This window comes from Capra hircus, chromosome 6 (assembly GCF_001704415.2).
Source record: "Capra hircus breed San Clemente chromosome 6, ASM170441v1, whole genome shotgun sequence".
Classification (NCBI taxonomy): domain Eukaryota; kingdom Metazoa; phylum Chordata; class Mammalia; order Artiodactyla; family Bovidae; genus Capra; species Capra hircus.
In genome coordinates, this window is record NC_030813.1 from 110,748,464 (window position 1) to 110,767,262 (window position 18,799).

At 44.7% G+C, this 18,799-nt stretch overlaps 1 protein-coding gene across 1 annotated transcript in view; it reads left to right on the top strand.

Annotated features, from left to right (window-relative positions):
• C1QTNF7 (C1q and tumor necrosis factor related protein 7) overlaps positions 3,495-18,799 on the top strand; it is a 125,829-nt gene continuing 110,524 nt past the window's right edge. The window contains exon 1 of the mRNA XM_005681904.3: positions 3,495-3,847. Within this exon, the coding sequence (XP_005681961.2) occupies positions 3,835-3,847 (13 nt within the window). The 5' untranslated portion in view covers positions 3,495-3,834. The remainder of the gene's footprint in view (positions 3,848-18,799) is intronic.

Consider the following 18,799-nt stretch of genomic DNA (forward strand, 5'->3'; position numbering starts at 1 on the left):
ACACGCCATTAGTCAGAAATCAGTCACATGGTCAACTGTACTGCAAGGGAAGCTGGGAAATGGTGAGGAAAATGCAGACACCAGTAAATACTAAAAGTATCTGCCATGTAACTTAGCCTGTGGTCATGGAATATATTTCCTTCCCTCTCTTTAAAAACAGAGCACACTTAACTCCTTTCAAAGGAAACAATTTCGACTTCCATCTGGTCACTGCAACCAGCTCATAGTCCAGGTCTTCTGGGTTCTGTGAATTTCTTGTTGTTAAGTCCAGATATAATATCTTTCTTAATATCTATCTATTTGACTGTGCTGAGTCTTAGTTGCTGCAGGCAGGATGTTCTAGTCTTCACTGCGAAATGTGGAAGCTTTAGTTGTGACATTGGGATCTAGCTACCTGCCCAGGGATCAAACCCTGGCCCCCTGTATTGGGAGCATGGAGTCTTAGCCACTGGTCCACCAGGGAAGTCCCATGGATGTGGCATCTCTTGATTCAGTGTCCTATGAATGAAAAGGAAAGTGATGGAGAAACCAAAAGTGTATTCTCTCTCACACATACACACAATACAAATGGTATAACAGCAACAGAATAACCATAATAAAAATCCCCATCCAGGGAAGGAAAAATGACAGAAATCACAGCAGCACTGATGCTACATGTGGCCAGGCTGATATACCCACCCTCTACCTTGTGCACAGAGAAGGTTCTGGATGCGGCCTTGGATCTGCTCTTTTGGGGAACTCCTTTGTTTTTCTCAATGACCAGCAGTTCCTCTACCTCTAAGATGTGTGTTTAAGAGCCAGCTCTCCAGGCAGTCCACTTCTTATTTGTGGAAGAAGTTATTTTCATTCTTTCATGACATTTTCCATATAGGTTTATGGTTATTTTAGCAACATAAGTCCCTCAAAAAATCTTCAGGCTCTTGCAAGCCATTAAATCTTGTACCGTCTCTGTATTCCCTTTTATTTCTCTTTGTAACTTAGCTGTTTCATTCCTGGGCTCATGTCACTCTTGAAACATTTGCCAAATGCGGTCAATAGTGGCCAACACACACAATTAATGATGTTTCCCCAATTTTCTCCTTCTAGAGCTACAAGGTTACTTGGCGCATATGAACTTTCACGTTATGGCAGGTGTTAATTTCATCAAATGTGCTGTCACTGCAAAACACAGAGTCTCATCTTTCCAGCATTTGGTATCGAATTAACACCTACTTCCTGACTATTAGGCTTCCCTGGTGGTTAAGAATCGGCATCCCAATGCAGAGGGCCTGGGTTCCATCCCTGGTCAGGGAACTAAGATACCACATCCTGACTATTAGGCCAATGCCTCCAAGTTTAAGATTTTGCTAGCAGTATCCCTTGTGCATTACCGATTTTGGTAGTTGTCAGGGGAGATAACTCTAGGTGCTGAGACAAATCACAATGATCCCATAATCAGGTCTTGCTAAGTACCTTATACATGTTGTTGTCCAGTTGCCAACTCATGTCCAACTTTGCAACCCCATGGACTGCAGCACACCAGGCTCCCCTGTCCTCCACTGTCTCCTGGAGTTTACTCAAATTCATGTCCATTGAGTCAATGATGCCATCCAACCTCTGCCACCTTCATCTCCTTTTGCCTTCAGTCTTTCCCAGCAACAAGAGCTGTCTCTTTCCAAAGAGCTGTCTCTTTGCATCAGGTGGCCAAAGTATTAGAGCTTTGGCTTCAGCATCAGTTCTTCCAGTGAACATTCCGGGTTGATTTCCTTTAGGACTGACTGGTTTGATCTTATTGCAATCAAAAGGACTCTCAAGTACCAATCCAAAGGACTTCTCCAGTACCACAATGTGAAAGCATCAATTCTTTGCCACACAGCCTGCTATAATGTTTATTAGTATTACTGAAAATGCAGTATTAGGTGTTATATGCAAATTAGTTGTTTGAACATAATTGTGTTTAATCTTTCTTAATTAAAGAAACCAGCTCAAAGAAATTGGGCTTCCCCTGTGGCTCAGTGGTAAAGAATCTGTCTGCAATGCAGAAGCTGCAGAAGCTACAGGTTCTATCCCTGGGCTGGGAAGATCCCCTGGAGGAGGGCATGGCAACCCACTCCAGTATTCCTGCCTGGAGAATCCCAGGGATGGAGGAGCCTGGTGGGCTATAGTCCATAAAGTCGCAAAGAGTTGGATATGAGTGAAGGGACTGAGAAGAAAGAAAGTAAGTAACACATCAGAGTTCACATATCTGGGATAACTGATCCAAGTCTATGACACCACCTATGCTTGTGTCTCTGGACGGCTACACAGTATAAGCCAAAACAAAAATATGTTCCACCATGTTCTCTGCTTCTATAGCAAAGGAAACCCGAGCATTCCCTGAAGCTGTAGATCCCTTCTCTCTTCGCACTATTTCAGAGGCATTACCCTCTATCCATAGAAAAATAAGAGTTACTCAAGACAACTCAAAAACCCAGTGGAAAAATAATCTGTAGTTTTTGAAACAATGAATGAGGTTCTTGTCTTGAAATTTGTTTGCATAAGTTTACACAGTGAGCTTACTTAATAGATCGTGCCTCTGTCAATATTTCTCCGCCATTTCTCCGCCGAATGGTTTATTTAATGAATGCTTTCTGTATTCATTTAGGGAATTTTATTATGTCATAAACATTCATTAAATCTGGCAAAGGTGCACGCTGTCCAATGTTTACTCTCTGTACAAGCTTCCACATATTAACTTTCCCTACTGGAACATAAATGCAAACCAAAATTGTTACAATCGTTACTTGATCTGAATCCATGCAATATTTTATTCATTCAGTAAATGTTTATTAAATATTTGCCATCTATCAGGTGCTAAGTAAGACATGCTTTAAGATAGACTATAAATATTTTTAAATCACCAGTTTCAGTTGACCACACTTGAAGCTGGCTGAAATTTCAACTCACAAATGTGTGTGTGTGTGTGTGTGCGTGCGTGTATCTGTATGTTTAATGGCAGTTGGGGAAGGGTGGTGAAAATAGTAAAAACTGCTAACAGCGATTACAGGTCTAATGTCAGAAGATTTATTCAGCTACATGGATATAGACTGCAAAACAAATTTTCCTTCCCAGAGACGACAATTTTCTTGCAGAATGCAAATAACATCACTTTAGATATTTTCCTCTCTTAGTAAAACACAGTGTACACTAATTTAAATTTTCAAACAGCTGCATTAGGGAGAAATTGTATGGAAATAATTGCTAGTAAAAGTGATGTTTAAACACAATTTCACTAGCATCACTGTTCCATAAATAGGGACCTAAACTTTCCTATGTGCTATTTGCTTCCAATGAAGTGATACCACTTGGTCTTAAAGCATCACTTTAAAAGGCAAAAGCCACTTGAAGGAACATGGTGAGGAGAGCAATGGATAAAAGAGAGAAATAGAACCATTTAGATATCTGAAACCCTCGCTTTTCATTTGCCTCAGCCTGGGGTTTGCAGGACGTCACCCACTCCCACTCATTCCTAACAAGAGTATATATTAAGCTCTTTGAAATGTGAGTATTATGGGAAGGATCGCAGTTGCTTTAAATTATAGAAGTTGGCAAGTGCCTGGGAGGAGCAGGAGGTTGTTTAAACCGAGAAAGACAGTTGCAAAACTTTGTACAACAGTATGAGCTCCAGGCTTCAAAAGTATTCTCACGCGCGGACCAGCACTGTATTTTTCATCAAGCTATTTTTTGAGTTGTTTTGAAGCCGCTTCAAATAATAAACACATATTTCTGCTGGAAACATTGTTTAATGGTTTCTGAATTCATGGGACAAGAGAAGCAAGAAAGCCTCATGATTTGGTGGAAGGTTTGATATCAGCAATGCCTAGAAAAGGTAAGCTTCCCTTTTCTCTGCGTTTTTTCTCTTTTTTTTTTCCCCACCCCCCTCCTATTGGCTTTCATCAACAATATTTACTGAAAGGATTTAAGACGGCTACTTGTAGGGAAATGGGGAACTTGTAGAAAGTATGTCAACAAATGATAAGTCAGAGGTCGGAAATCCTCAGCTGTGGTGTTTTCTCCCACTTTCTATTCTGCTTGTCACAGGAACCTCTGTGAACCATTTTTGAGTCTATGAAAAATGCCATTTCTCTCAGAAATTGTGTGCAGGTCTCCAATCTGATGTGCCCAGCATTTGCCAGTGTGCTGACGGGCTCATGTATTGCCAAGGTCACAGTGTCTATGTTTTCTTATCCCGTTATAGGCAATTTAACTTCTGAAACCGTGATCTTGCTATTAACTCAGAAATCTTTCCCATGGAAGACTGTAACATTAGTCCAGAAATTCTCTGAAGTGTGCTTATAAGCTTGTTCTGCAGCCTACGTTTTTTAAAAGTTAAATAAATCATTTGGCTTCCCTTTTGGAGTGACAAGACTGTTACAGATATTATATCCTGGGGAGGGAGAAAGAGTTCAGCTCAAAATCTGCGAAGTCGCGGTTGATAGGCAATGCTATGGACTGGATCGGGTGGCTGGGTCTTCCTGGTTGTGCCTCAGAAGCAGGTAGGAGGAAGAGAGATTATGACAGTGCTGTTTTTCTGCGCCAGGATCGTAGGAGAAGCATCTTTGTGGTTTTAGATGAAGGGGAACGTAGGTGATGTGTGTTTCTGTTTCCTTGAGAAAGTCTGTGATATCAGTCTTGCCATCGTTTCAAGAGAGAGTTCCAGGTGCAAAAACACTTGATACAGAACAAAAGAGATTTGCAAATGTGCCCCCCAGCCCCGCGCATGCAGGTTGAGATTTTATCAGAGCTCACACTCATTCCTCAAGCACACACATGAACTTGCAGGCAGAGGTTAGAAAACCCTGTGCGTTTGCTGGAGTCTGAGTGGTTTGGGACACTAAGCTGACCTCGATCTGTGAAACCCACTGCTGGCAGAAACTGATCACAGGTCTCTCAGGCCTGAGTGAGAAAGTGGGGTGCTCCCGGGAGCCCTGGCTTTCGGCGTCCATAGGGGTCTATCGGCTTTTCGGGTACCAGCAGTTGATCTGTTTCTGGAAAGCTTTTCCTTCTGCGTCAAATTCTAATGACATGAAGTGGATTACAGCGGCTTGCCCGCCTTTTGGGGTTCTTGGGGATGGGAGAGAGATTAAGCTCAAACGGAAGGACAGGGATTGTAGAGAAACTGAGAAGGCAGCTCCATCTGCTCACTGGCAAGGTGGTGGGGAGAAAGCTTAGCCCTTTTCTCCATCCCCGCGGGTGAGTGGAGGAAATCGGACCCCCGCCTTGCCCCTTCACTGTCCCTGCTGCTTCCCTCTCCCCTTCCTGGGCGATCCACGCCAGCCACGCAACCTCCAGAGGCGGAACAGTGGGTTGGACAGACAGGCTAGCATCTCCTCCTTCTCATCCTCTCCGACCATTCCCAGGCCAGTTGGGGAAGCCCCCGCCCTATTTGGAGGGGGTCTCCAGGACCCCACCCCGTGACCTCATTGCAGGCAGCCGGGGAGCTGGGATGGCCAGGGGTTGCGTGGCGCCTGAGTGCACCCCGGGGATGGGTGCGGCCACGCGCGCGCGGCGTGGCGTCAGGGACTCGCCCCGGGATGGAGGGCGCACTTCCCATCTCGGGCTCCCACAGAGGCTGGCGGCATTTCTGGAAGCCAGAGGCCCCAGGCCCCACCTCTGGGCCCTGAGGAGGCCCCAGAGAGGACCAAAACAAAAAGGCAATTAGAGTTGCTAATGAAGCCCCAAGCCAGATGACTCATCTGGGGCGCAGCCACAGGGGGCGGGAGTCGGGGTGTGGGGCTTTGTGATGAAACCTGGAAAAGACGGGTCAGGGTTGTCCCCAAAAAGGATGGTGAGGTACGGCCCAGTGTGACCTAATCGTGCCTCCTCACCTCAGAGGCTGGGACAGAGGCCACATCTGTGAGGGACGAGAGCGTTAACTAATGAACTGCCGGAGTGCGAGCGCCACGCTGTCTGAACCTTGAAAAACGTTGGAACCAGACTTAGACCAGGTTGCCAGCTACAGCAGCACACCCCGAGTCCATGGATCTGGACCCGGGAAGCCCCAGACTCGGGACTCAGCCACTCGGGCGCCTGGGGAGGAGACACTATTGCAACTCAGTAGACCTTAATTATGTGTCCACGAGGTCCAGAAGCTTTGCCGGGGCTCGTGAACTTGGCCCTTGATGGAGACACCAAGTGGTAACAGCCTGGAAGGTTTATGGAAAACTTAAGAGGGGCTTTGTAAATCAGCCTACTGAAATCAAAGAGAGCTTCTAGCTGCATCTGAGCTAGACCTTGGCGGAGGAGTGAAATATCATGGGAGAGACCAGAGGGTCAAGAGCATCTAGGCAGAAGCCAAGGAGCAAAGAGAGATTAAAGGTCATGGCTGCTCCCAGGGAGGTGGTGAGGCTGTTTCCCCAAGTGTATTTCAGGTCAGTTTCATGGGTCATTAATAAGAGGATAACCAGAAGCACCGCCTGGTCAGGCAAATGTGGGAAAGCCTGAAAATATACACCGCAGAGGACCAAGAACTCAGGCTGCGGGATCGCAAACACGTGACTCAAATCCAAACTCCACCCCTTACCTGCCTTGTAAACTTGGACCCAGATCTCTCCATCTGTCAAGTGAGGACCATTATCTGCATTCTTATAGGGACATTTGGAGGATTTAATTAGAGTGTTAATGAAAAAGGCCTACTATCAAAGTGTCTGGTCAAAGTCGTGGGGCCAAAGTGTCTGGCCCCTTGAACGTTAGTTATTCTGACTAGCTATTAGACGCTACTTTCTTTGCTGCAGGAATTCTCACATGTTTTATTTCCTTGGTTTGTCCTCTATCTTTCCATGAGTGGGTCATTAGAATCTAATATTTTCTAACTCATTAGAATATGAGACCACTTTTTTTTTTGGTCCCCAAAAAGTGTCACACATGGGGAACTCTAAATGCATGCTGGAATATGGTTGGGTTGGCCCAAGGAGTTGAGACTACCGAGGCCTGCAAGCCCATGAAGTTTTCTAAGATTTAATCAAAATTTATCAGTCTTCACCTGCCACTGCATGAATGCCACCCTATTACAATGAAACAGAAACCCCAAAACTGAGTTCCTCCTATCTAAAAAATTGAGTTTTTCTCCTTAAAACTATTGTCAGTTTTTATAAGGAAGAGAAAAATAAGAGCAAAGCAAATTCTTTCACTTTCACACCCAAAAGGCCAACCTCTGCCTCTGGTTTGAGGGCCTATATTTGGTGGGCAAAGGCAAGGACGTAAGCTAGAATAAAACATGATCCCATCTTCAAGGAGCCATCAGTCAGAATGTTGTTCAGTCACTAAGCTGTGTCCGACTCTTTGGGACCCCATGGACTGCAGCACATCAGGCTTTACCATCTCCAGAGTTTACCATCTCCCAGAGTTTGCTCAAACTCATGACCGTTGAGTCAATGACTCTGTCAATCAGGTAGAGAAAATAAAGTGTGTGTTCTCATTTCTAAAATGTGAAATTAGGTTTTCAAGGAAGAGTATAGGAGGGGCTCAAAGTGAATTCTGGAAAAGCGAGACCTCAAGTCTCTGGAATGATCAGAGCAATAAGTAACTTTCTTTGACATTTACCAAGTGTGAGAAACTGCGCTAAGTACTTTGCAATGATAACTCATGTGCACTTTATAAGGCTATAAGGTGAATGTTGACTTGCCCATTTCACAGATGAACAAACTAAGCCCTAGAGAAAGGCAGTAATCTGCCTGAAGTCTTCCAGGAAGTAGAGTATCGTCTCAAACTCAGGTCCATCTGATTCTCTGTATCCCTCACCCAGGAAAGGCTTTTCAGAGGAGATGTGTGGCCTTGAAGGATGGATACAGATTAATGGGAGGGGAATTTCAGGCAGTGAGAAGAAAATTAACAAAGTCATGGAAGAGACCAGTATGGGGAGTGTCAGAAAATCCACCTGATGGAACAAAGGGTGTGCATAGAAAGAAGAGGGAAATGAGCTCAAAAGCCTTGGTTAGATCTTAAAAGTTTTCGTTGTCTGAGTGTTCAGTCGTGTTGATTCTTTGTGACCCCATAGACTGTAGCCCACCAAGTTCCTCTGTCCATGGGATTCTCCAGGAAAGAATACTGGAGTGGGTTGCCATTTCCTTCTCCAGATGATCTTCCTGACCCAGGGATCAAACCCTCATCTCTTGAGTCTCCTGAATTGGCAGGTGGATTCTTTACCATTTTGGCACCTACAAGAACAAAAATTTGATGTTTGGTGGTGGATGTTAACTAGACTTACTGTGGTGAGTATTCCACAACACATACAAATGTTGAATCATTATGTTGTACACCTAAAGCTAATAGAATGTTCTATGTTAATTGTATCTGAACTAAAAAACAGAAAAAATTAATAAAATTCTAAAAAAGAAAAAAAATAGCTAGAAAATGCTCAAAAAGATATTACAAAAATGTTGGCAAATGCTGTTATAGAAATGTGTAATTGATGAAAATTTATGTTATTTTCTGGGAAAAAAAAAGACTTGGTTGGGAAAAAAAAAAAAAAAAGATGTGTTTGGAATCAGATCATAGAAAGCCTTGAATGCCAAACCACAAAGTTTGGATTTCTTTAATAGAGGAATCATTAAAACTTTGTAAACAAGAAAGTAACAGCCTGGCAGTGCTTTAGAGCAGATAACTAAAGATGATTAGTGCAGCAGGGGCAAAGAGGAAACCTCCAGTTACTGGGAAGCCATGTTTGTCCAGGTGGGAGACAGCAGTTGTTTGCTCCCACAATCCCTAAGGGATGCGGATGCTCGTCAGACCCAGGCTCCTAATTCTGCTACCCCAAAGCCATGACCACCACAGTGATCTTTCCAAGAAACGACCTTGAGGCCTTACTACATCCAGATTTAACCCTTACAATAACAGGGGGTGGAATGGAAGGAGCAAGAGGGGCAGGCGGACCTCTGAGGGCCTTCTCAGCTTTCAGACTCCATGGAGCTAAAAACTCCGAGTGCTGTTATGGACATCATTACCCATACATTTCACCATTCAATCACCAGTTTCCAGACTTGTTCCTACAAACAGGCCTGTTTCCAAAAGAACTTGAGAGTCTACAAAATTTTTATGAGTTTACAGCTATAGCAATTGCATAATAATGAGATTGGCGTGCAGGGATTACAGGAGGATTTCTTTTCGTATATTCCTTCAGGATAAATTTTTATCCATCTTCTTGGCTGTCTGCCTTTTGCAAAAATTCAGCTGTCCCCCCCTTGTGTCCGAGAACACTTATTGTGGTGCGATACCACCCCAGGATCTTGTGCGGGGTTGGGGATTTTTTTTTGCTGTGCTGAGTCTTTGTTGCTGTGAGGCCTTTTCCCTAGCTGCAGGGAGCAGGGGCTATACTTCAGTTGCAGGACACAGGCTTCTCGTTGCAGTGGCTACTCTTATTGTGGCCTTCCCTGACGGCTCAGACCGTGAAGAATCTGCCCACAATGCAGGAGACCAGGGTTCTCTTATTGAGGAGCACAGGCGCTAGGGTGCTTGGGTTTCAGTAGTTGGTACATGGGCTCAGTAGTTGCAATTCGTGAGCTGTAGCTCAGTCTCAGTAGTTGTGGTTCACAGGCTTAGTTGGTTCACAGGCTTAGTTGCTCCACAGCATGTGGGATCTTCCCAGATGGCCGGTGGATTCTTTACCGCTGAGCCGCCCAGGGAGCCCCCTTGTGGTGCTTTGAATAATAGTTATTCGTGCTGAGCTCCCACCAGCTCCCACATGGGAAATGGCAGCCCACTCCAGTACTCTTTGCCTGAAGAATCCCATGGGCAGAGAAGCCTGGTGGGATGGGGGCCACAGGGTTGCAAAGAGTTGAACACAACTGAAGCGACTTAGCACTCAGCACTCAGCTCCCACAGAGGGTGAGCTTCAGAGAGCAGGAGTGAAATCATGTAGATTTTCCAGTGCCTTGCAACTCTAGCAGATCTGAATCAATCTACAAACACAGGTCTGCAGGAAATCTCACATTTTTCCATTTTATTTCGTACAACATAAATCTGATTCCAAGAGTTCGTGACAGCAGGAAGTTTAGTTTCAAAAGTGATCAGGCTCCTACCCCCATCGTCACCAGAACTGGGGAGGTCTTCCTTCAGATCACTGTGCCCTCTCTTATAAATTGCCTGTCCCTTTGATGTCTGTGTACTCAGCTTTCCAGCCCTGCTTAGGAAGTGAGGGTCACTGTCCAGCCGGGAAGCTGGGGTCCAAGTGGTCCTCAGCTGTCCTGTCCTCTGCAGTCTGGCCACAATGTTTCCACTTCTCACGGATGCCCTGGTCCCCTGGGGAAGTCACCCGTCAAAAGCCCTGCATTCTTGCCTTTCCCAGTGTCTACTCTTGGACTTGGGTTTAGGAAAGAAAGGAAGAAATATTATTTTCAAGAAATGTCTGCTTCCTGCTCTGCCTGTATAACCTTGAAACAAAGGAGCCCAAAGAGCCAGGCAACCTTCTTGCGATAAGTTGGGAGTAGAGAACACACATGAATAGGTATTTCCCTAAGTTATTTTGACACATAACCCAACAGGCATTCAGCAGTGGTAGTGGAGTACATCTTCTGATAACTGATGAAACGGCATCTCCAAAGTTGCTCAGTTGATCACCAGAGCTTATCAGGCTTTTTATTAAGAACCTACTATGTGCCTGTACCTTGCCTATATTGTCTACATGTCCCCATTTTTCAGATGAGAGAGGTGGATCACTTACTTAACACCCTACGAGCACTGTAGGGCAGCATAGGTAGTTAAATTCCAGTTGTACTCATCTCCAAAACCCACACCCTTCCGACCCTGCCACATGGACTCTGGCAAGGATTCCTAATTCTCTAACTAGCAGTTCAGAGCCCTGGTATTGACTCATCCCAGAGGAGATATTTCCAATTAACATTTTTTTTTAATTTATTTTGGTAAAGTAAAGTTGATTTACAATGCTGTGCCAATTTCTGCTGTATAGCTAAGTGATCAGTTATGCATACACACACATACATATAAACATTTTTCATATTCTTTTCCATGGTGATTTATCTCAAGGTGTTGGATCTAGTTCCCTGTGCTTTACGGCGGTGAGACCTTGTTGTTTATCCATTCTCTGTATAAGAGTTTGCCTCTGCTAATGCCAAACTCCTAATCTATTCCTCCCCAACCTCCTCTCCCTTGGCAACCTATAGATCTGTTCTCTACAACATTTGTTTAAAGTGGAGATTTTTTTCACCACGAACATAGTCTAACTCTGTTTGAAATACTGACAATCTCATGGAATGGCTTTTTACCCCATCTCATCAGCCATCTGTGAGGCAGCAGGGATGGAGACTTAATCCTATTTGAAAGATGAGAGCAAGGTAAAGTGACCTGTCCACGGCCAAAGGATTAGACGGGAGCTCAAAGTCCCACATGCATTTCTCAGTCTGTCTCCCCAGCAAGGGGGGGAGTTAGTCCTAATTAATCAGAAGTCATCTATAAGACAGCGTTAAATATTTGCACGTTTAGTGCCTGCTCATACGGCCCGTAACAGAAAATCATAGCTGACACTGTTGCCTTAAAACGCATCCTGCTAGACGTACACAAATGATATTTGAGAGGTGTCATTAAAACTTCACTTGTTGGCCTTGCCAATTGCCAGCATCCTCAAACCAGGTTACTCTCTTAAACTAGGAAGTTATTTTTTTCAGTTTCTTTCTTGCACCTTTAAATTTTTTTGGAAAAAGACTTCTTTAGGTAATTTTGACCCCAGGCTGCTGTAAAATCTAATTTGAAATCGGTAGCATCTCAGTGTAGGGATTCTTTGAGTTACCAACCCATTTTATTTTATCACGGGTGTTCATATGCATTCCTCCGATCCTTTGCCTCACCTCTCTCTCTTCCTTTCCGATAAAGACCACATTTCTTGGTATGATCCTGGATGGGTGGGGGTCTTGAAAATCTGTCTCTTACCCTTTTCCTCATCCCATTTATCCCTACTGCTGGCCTCCATATATCCATATACCCATGTATACCAAATACCAGAGACTGGGTGCTTTAAACAACAGAAATTGATTTTCTCACAGTTCTAGAAGCTAGAAGTTCAAGACCAAGGTGCCATAGGTTTGATACCTTCTGAGCCCTCTCTCCTTGGCTTGCAGACAGCTGCTTTCTCACTGTGTCCTCATGTGGCCATTTTTCTGTAGAGAGCATGTGGTCAAGTTCCCCCTCTTATAAGAACACTGGTCAGATCAGATTAGGGCCCATCCTCAGGCCCTCATTTTATCTTGATCACTCCTTTAAAGGCCTTATCTCCAAGTACAGTCAGCTGGTGAGGTACGTCAACAGGTGACTTTCAGGGAAGCCCCGTTCGCTGCAGAACACCCCAAAAGCTATGCACAGTGAAGTCATCACAGTTTCCCAGGCCTTCCTTCTCTCCGTGTGACGTAGGTTTAAAGAGTCATGTCTATTCCCTTTGCATGAATTATGTTGAACCATATGCAACGGCTGACCTTCAACCGTTCTATTGCGTGCGTGCTGTGAGCTAATAGTGTCTGATTCTTTGTGACCCTTTGGACAATAGTCTGCCAGACTCCTCAGTCCATGGGATTGCCCGGACAAGGATACTGGAATGAGCTGCCACGCCTTTCTCTAAGGGACCTTCCCAACCCAGGGATCAAACCTGCCTTGGCAGACTCTTCACCGCTAGTGCCACCTGGGAAACCCTACACAAAATGGCAATTTTATATTACTCCAGTACAACCTAGAGACATAAAAACTCTCATTTCCTAAAAACAATTTAGGGACAAAGTCCTTATAATATTACAGAAATTGTCATATTTCCATCCTCCTGTCTTTTCTTGAGTCTGAGATGAAATGGTCCCAGACAAACTTTGAGAATTTATCCACACTACAAACTCCACCTTCAGCTTCAACACCAATCATAGCGAAATGTTCATTTTTTGTAAGGCAGCCCTGGGCTTCCCTGGCTCAGCTGGTAAAGAATTCACCTGTAATGTGGGAGACCTGGGTTCTCTCCCTGGGTTGGGAAGATCCCCTGGAGAAGGGAAAGGCTACCCACTCCAGTATTCTTGGGCTTCCCTTGTGGCTCAGCTGATAAAGAATCTGCCTGCTGTGCAGGAGACCTCAGTTCTATCCCTGGGTTGGGAATAGCCCTGGAGAAGGGAAAGGCTACCCACTCCAGTATTCTGGCCTGGAGAATTCCATGGACTGTATAGTCCATGGGGTCACAAAGAATTGGATACTCTTTGCTACTTTCACTTTCCATTAAAATACCACCAGTCACCAGAAAGTTCTTTCTTATGCCAGAATCTGACCCTTTTAAATGTTTCTCCACTGGTCTTGTTCTATTTTTAGAAGTAGCAGGAATACCACCACTTTCCTCTGGCTTCTTAAACATTTAAAGACCATCACCATCTGCCTACCTAACCCTCTCCAGGGTCTCCATGGACTTGCAGGGAGAAATGTCCCTGACACTATGTGGTTCACCAAACATACCCACGCCCCTCTGGAAATAACGTCCAGACCTCGACACCGGATACCAGATGACTTTCACAGTCAGTGCTAACTCCACATCAGTTTCCTGGGATGGGTGGCAGCTATGCAGAAACCTGTATGGAGAAATAATCTGAACCCAATCTAGGGTTCGCAGGAAAGAATGTAAAATTCAATTAGCGATAGCTTAAGGAGAAGCAGATACTCTCCAGAACTGCTTTAACTATTAATACTACACTGGACACTGTCTGACAGTCCAGGTCACAGGGAAGCTATTACTCTGTGATTTAAATACTCTGTTTTCCTTAATGCTAAATTTGCATCAGCTTTGCTAGTCAGCCCATTTTGGAAAAAAAAAAGATCAAGTACGTTGCTCAGATTATTTCCTTTCAGCACCGTCTCTTGCTATGTGGCACGGGCTCTAGGGTGTGGGTTTCATTAGTTACAGTTCCTAGGCTCTGGAGCACAGACTCAGTAAATGTGGCGCACGGGCTTAGTTGTCTGGAATATATGAGATCTTCCCAATCAGGGATCGAATTCATGTCTCCTGTGTTGGCAGGCAGATTCTTTACCACTGAGCCACCAGGGAAGCCCCAGATTATTTTTTCAATTTAGTTGTAGCAAAGCTGATTTTCATCCATGCTGCGGTTCTGCTTTTCTCTCTGCTGCTGCTGCTAAGTCGCTTCAGTCGTGTCCAACTCTGTGCGACCCCAGAGACGGCAGCCCACCCGGCTCTCCCATCCCTGGGATTCTCCAGACAAGAATACTGGAGTGGGTTGCCATTTCCTTCTCCTATGCATGAAAGTGAAAAGTGAAAGTGAAGTCGTGTCCGACTCCTAGCGATCCCGTGGACTGCAGCCTACCAGGCTCCTCCATCCATGGGACCTTCCCGGCAAGAGTACTAGAGTGGGTTGCCATTGCCTTCTCCGTAGTTAGCTAAAAAGAATGAGGAATCAGAAATTGTGACCTGCGGGTATGACATGTTCAGTCCTAATCCTTCCTGGCTGTGTGATTGTGGGCAAGTTATCTGAACACTCTGAGCCTCCGTTCATCATTGAAAATGAGAAAAATAAGTACCTACTCCAGCGGATCCACTGGTATCTTAAGTAAAATATTATATGAGAAAACGATTGTAAGTCAGAAGATGAAATACACATTCTGCTCAGTGTCAGGAGCTGTTGCTTTCGGCCAGCCAGCTCATTTTTTACCTCGGCCTCTTTGAGGGGATTTCTTCTCAATGGACAAACTGACAGCTTCTCTTGTTGCTGTTCAGTCACTCAGTCGTGTCCGACTCTTTGCGACCCCATGGACTGCAGCATGCCAGGCTCCTCTGTCCTTCTCTATCTCTTGTATTTTGCTCAGATTCATGTCCACTGTGTAGGTGATGCCATCCAACTATCTCATCCTCTGCCGCCCACCTCTTCTATAGCCTTCAATCTTTCCCAGCATCAGGGTCTTTTCTAATGAGTCGACTCTTGGGGATTAAAAACAAAAGTATAAGCAAGAGGCGTGGACACACACTAGGTACGCCGTGAATGGACTTGCATGAGAATATAAACTTGTCAAGGGAAAGAATTCTGGCCAAGACCAAAGTGTTTCCACTGAGTTGTCAAAGTGAAATCCAGAGCGCCTTTCCCTTGTTGTTTTGATTATTCAAGGTCAAAGATGTTTGGTTTGGGATGATTTGTGCTTGCCATCTGCTTACACAGATCGACATTGATGACCTAATGCTTTGCCAGAAAAGAAAATATACCCATCTCTCTGGATGTTGTCAGCCACACGTTATCATAACTCTATACCATACACTCCATCAGGGGCCACACCCGAAATCTACAATGTGGCCGAGACCCAGGGGGCCTGAAACCACACTCTCCAAACAACATGGGCAGTCATCACCCACCCCATAGGGCTCTCCAGGGTTATTGTAGTTCTAAGGTACCAGATTTTCAAAAAAATTTTTTTGCAGGAAAATCCATGTACCTGGGGTTTTATGTGGCATGTTCCCATTTTAAAAACAATTGCTGTGAACTATTACATCTGGAATGGATAAACAACAAGGTTTTAATTGATAGCACAGGGAACTGTATTCAATATCCTATGATAAGCTATAATGGGAAAGAACCTTAAAAAGAAGGATGTGTACAAGTGGAAAAAAATATTTGATGTGTCTTAGTCCTATAGAAAAGACAGTGTCATATTGTTCCATTTAATACAATCTAGAGGCATAAAACGAGTTCCCATTTTCTTCTAAGCAAACCTTCATCAAATCTTCCCAACACACCAGTCAGGCTGGTAAGGTGTTTAACCCTATTTTACAAATGAGACCCAAAGCCTCGACATCAGTTAGCAGTGACACATATGTGGCTTCCCTGGGGCTCAGACAGTAAAGAATCTGCCTGCAAAGCAGGAGACCCAGGTTCAATCCCTGGGTAGGGAAGATCCCCTGGAGAAGGGAATGGCTATCCACGCCACCATTCTTGCCTGGAGAATTCTATGGACAGAGGAGCCTGGAGGGCTACAGTCTATAGGGTTGTAGAGTCAGACATGACTGATTTACAAGTAGAATCCAAAGCCTCACCATCAGTTAGCAGTGACGCACATGAACGTGAATACACGATCCCCTCACCAACAGAGCCGAAGTCTTCCATCTCTTGAATTTCAGGAAGAAATTTAAAGTGTGTGTGGCTGCTCACATGCCCAGAGATGGGCAGATTGGGGTGAACAATGATTCTCCTGGCCTCTTCTGGTGACTTGAAAGCTCCATATGCCTCGTGGCGGTCTACTCAGGCAGTCACAACAGGGTAACACCGTTGACTGAGGGCTTAAATAACAGAAATGTATTTCCTTGTGGTTCTGGAGGAGGGAAGTCCAAAACTCTCTTTCTGGCTTGCGGGTGATCACCTTCCCACTGTGTCTTCATGTGGCGCAGAGAGAGAAAAAGAGAGAAATCTGCTGTGATGTCTCTTCCTCTTCTTGTAAGGACATAAGTTATGTTGGATCAGGGCCCCATCTTTATGACCTTATTTAACCTTAATGACTTTCTTTAAGGTCTCGCCTCCAAGTTTAGTCACACTGAAGATTTGACGTTTCAACCTATGAATTTGGGGTGGGGGCACAACTAAATCCATAACACCCAACCTTCTTCTGTGGATAATCAGCCTCTCCTGCCTTTTTCTCTTTTCTACCCTCACCCTAAATCTTCCTAAATCCACCCAGCCTACATCATTCAGCCATTTCCCTCTTTCAACCCCGTTCTTTGAGTCCTGCAATTCATTATTCAACACAGCTTCTCACTTGCTTAACCCCTCTTCACTCATTCTCTCTCTCTCTCTCTTTTTTTTTTTTTTTTTTTTTGGCCCAACAGCATGTGGGATCTGTTCCCCAACCAGAGACTGAACCCACATTCCCTGCATTGGAAGTGCAGAGTCTTTACCACTGGACCACCAGGGAAGTCCTCACGCCTTCTCCACTTGTTTCTCTCTTCTTCTTTCTCAGCCTTTCTCTTTAATGCCAGCTATCGCCTTCTCCAAAGTCCTCCTTCCTCTTCATTTTCTTCTCCAGAACAACCCCCAGAGTGTAAATTCTGTGTTTTTGCCTGCTTTTCTCTGCACTTCAGACCCTGCAGTATGTGCGCACCCTGAGTGGACTGCCCTTGCTACTGAGTCTAAGCTTGATCTTCTTACCATGCGAAAGGCTAATGAATAGGAGAGGAGATGTAGGGGCAAAGAATAGAGACTTTATTCCGAAAAACAGCTGACAGAGAAGGTGGCAGAAAATGTCTCAAAATAACCATCTTATTGGGGTCTGGATGCCAGGTTCTTTTACAGAACCGGAGAGAAGAGCAGTGAGGAACTAAAGTCAAAAGACAATATAAAGAGGGCGAGGCAATGAGGAGATCAAGTAAAAAGAGCCATCTGTCTTGCAAAACATCTCCAGGAATGACCAGCCTCTGGGAAGGGATGTGTTAACCTCATCTTTCTTGCAGCCATACACAGGCAGGCAGGGTCAGATTATCTCTCTGTGAGCTGAACAAAAGCATTGTAACAGTCAGGCAGAGGGGCAGGGTCCTCTGAGACAGGCCATTATACATGATTATAACAACAAAGCTCTAAAGCTTTGGCCATCTGATGAGAAGAACTGATTCATTGGAAAAGACCTTGATTCTGGGAAAGATTGAGGGCAGGAAAAGAAGGGAGGGACAGAAGATGAAATGGTTGGATGGTATCATGGACTTAATGGACATGAGTTTGAGCAAACTCCGGGAGATAATGAAGGACAGGGAAGCCTGACGTGCTGCAGTTCATGGGTTCACAAAGAGTCAGACATGACTCAGCGACTGAACAACAACAATGACAATAATAACACAAGCAACACAAAGCAAGTCAAAGAAACAGTTCCAACATGGAATCAGAATTGGTTCTTCTCTACAACACCCTGAGCAGTGTCTGGGATGTAGCAGAAATCTTGTAAATGTCAGAATGCTCCAGCTATACAAGATTTGAGGCAAGTTAAAAGAATTGTGCAAAATGAAGCAGTTTAAGTGGAAATTAAAAAATCAAAGCCATGAGACAAAAGAAAACAAACTATGTGAACCATAAGGCCCAATCTGGTTATTGTGATTGAGCGTGAAATTTCACTTCCTGGCAGCCAAACCCAGAGTCCTTTCAGACTTAAAGTGACCCATGTGTTCTCTGAGGAAAGGAAATGAATTCCGTCCCTCCTGCCCTGACCCGCGTCCTGCCCTGGAACAACTGTTTTCTCTATATCTCAGCTTTCCTTTCAACATTCCATTCATCTCGCACTGACTATCCAGCCCCGTATGGTGTTAAAAGCTCACTCCAGTCCTATTTAGAAGGTTGTTTTGTGTCGTAAGGAATGCAAACCTGATAATGAAGGCAATTTGGCGTTGAAGTGGTTGCTAGGAGGTTCCTAAAGGAAAGCTGCAATCTTGGGTTGACCAGAAAGCTTACTGAATGAGGGTTCAAGCAACAGCTGTGTGATTCACAGAAGAAAAATATCAGATAAAGGAAAGAAGGGAGGGAAGAGAGGGCGGGAGGAAAGGGTTCTCCAAATCCTCTTTTGAAAAGATTTATATTTATTTACTTTTGGCTTTTGGTTGGGCTGGTCTTCATTGCTGCATGCTATTTGGGCCGAGTGGGGGCTACTCTCTAGTTGGTGATGTACAGGCTTCTCACTGCCGTGCTTTCTCTTGTTGTCCAGCACGGACTCTGGAACTCGGGCTTCAGTAGTTGCAACACAAGGGCTTTGTTGCTCCAAGGCATGTGGGATCTTCCCAGACCAGGGATCAGATCAGTGCCCCTTGCATTGCAAGGAGGATTCTTAACTATCGGACTACCAG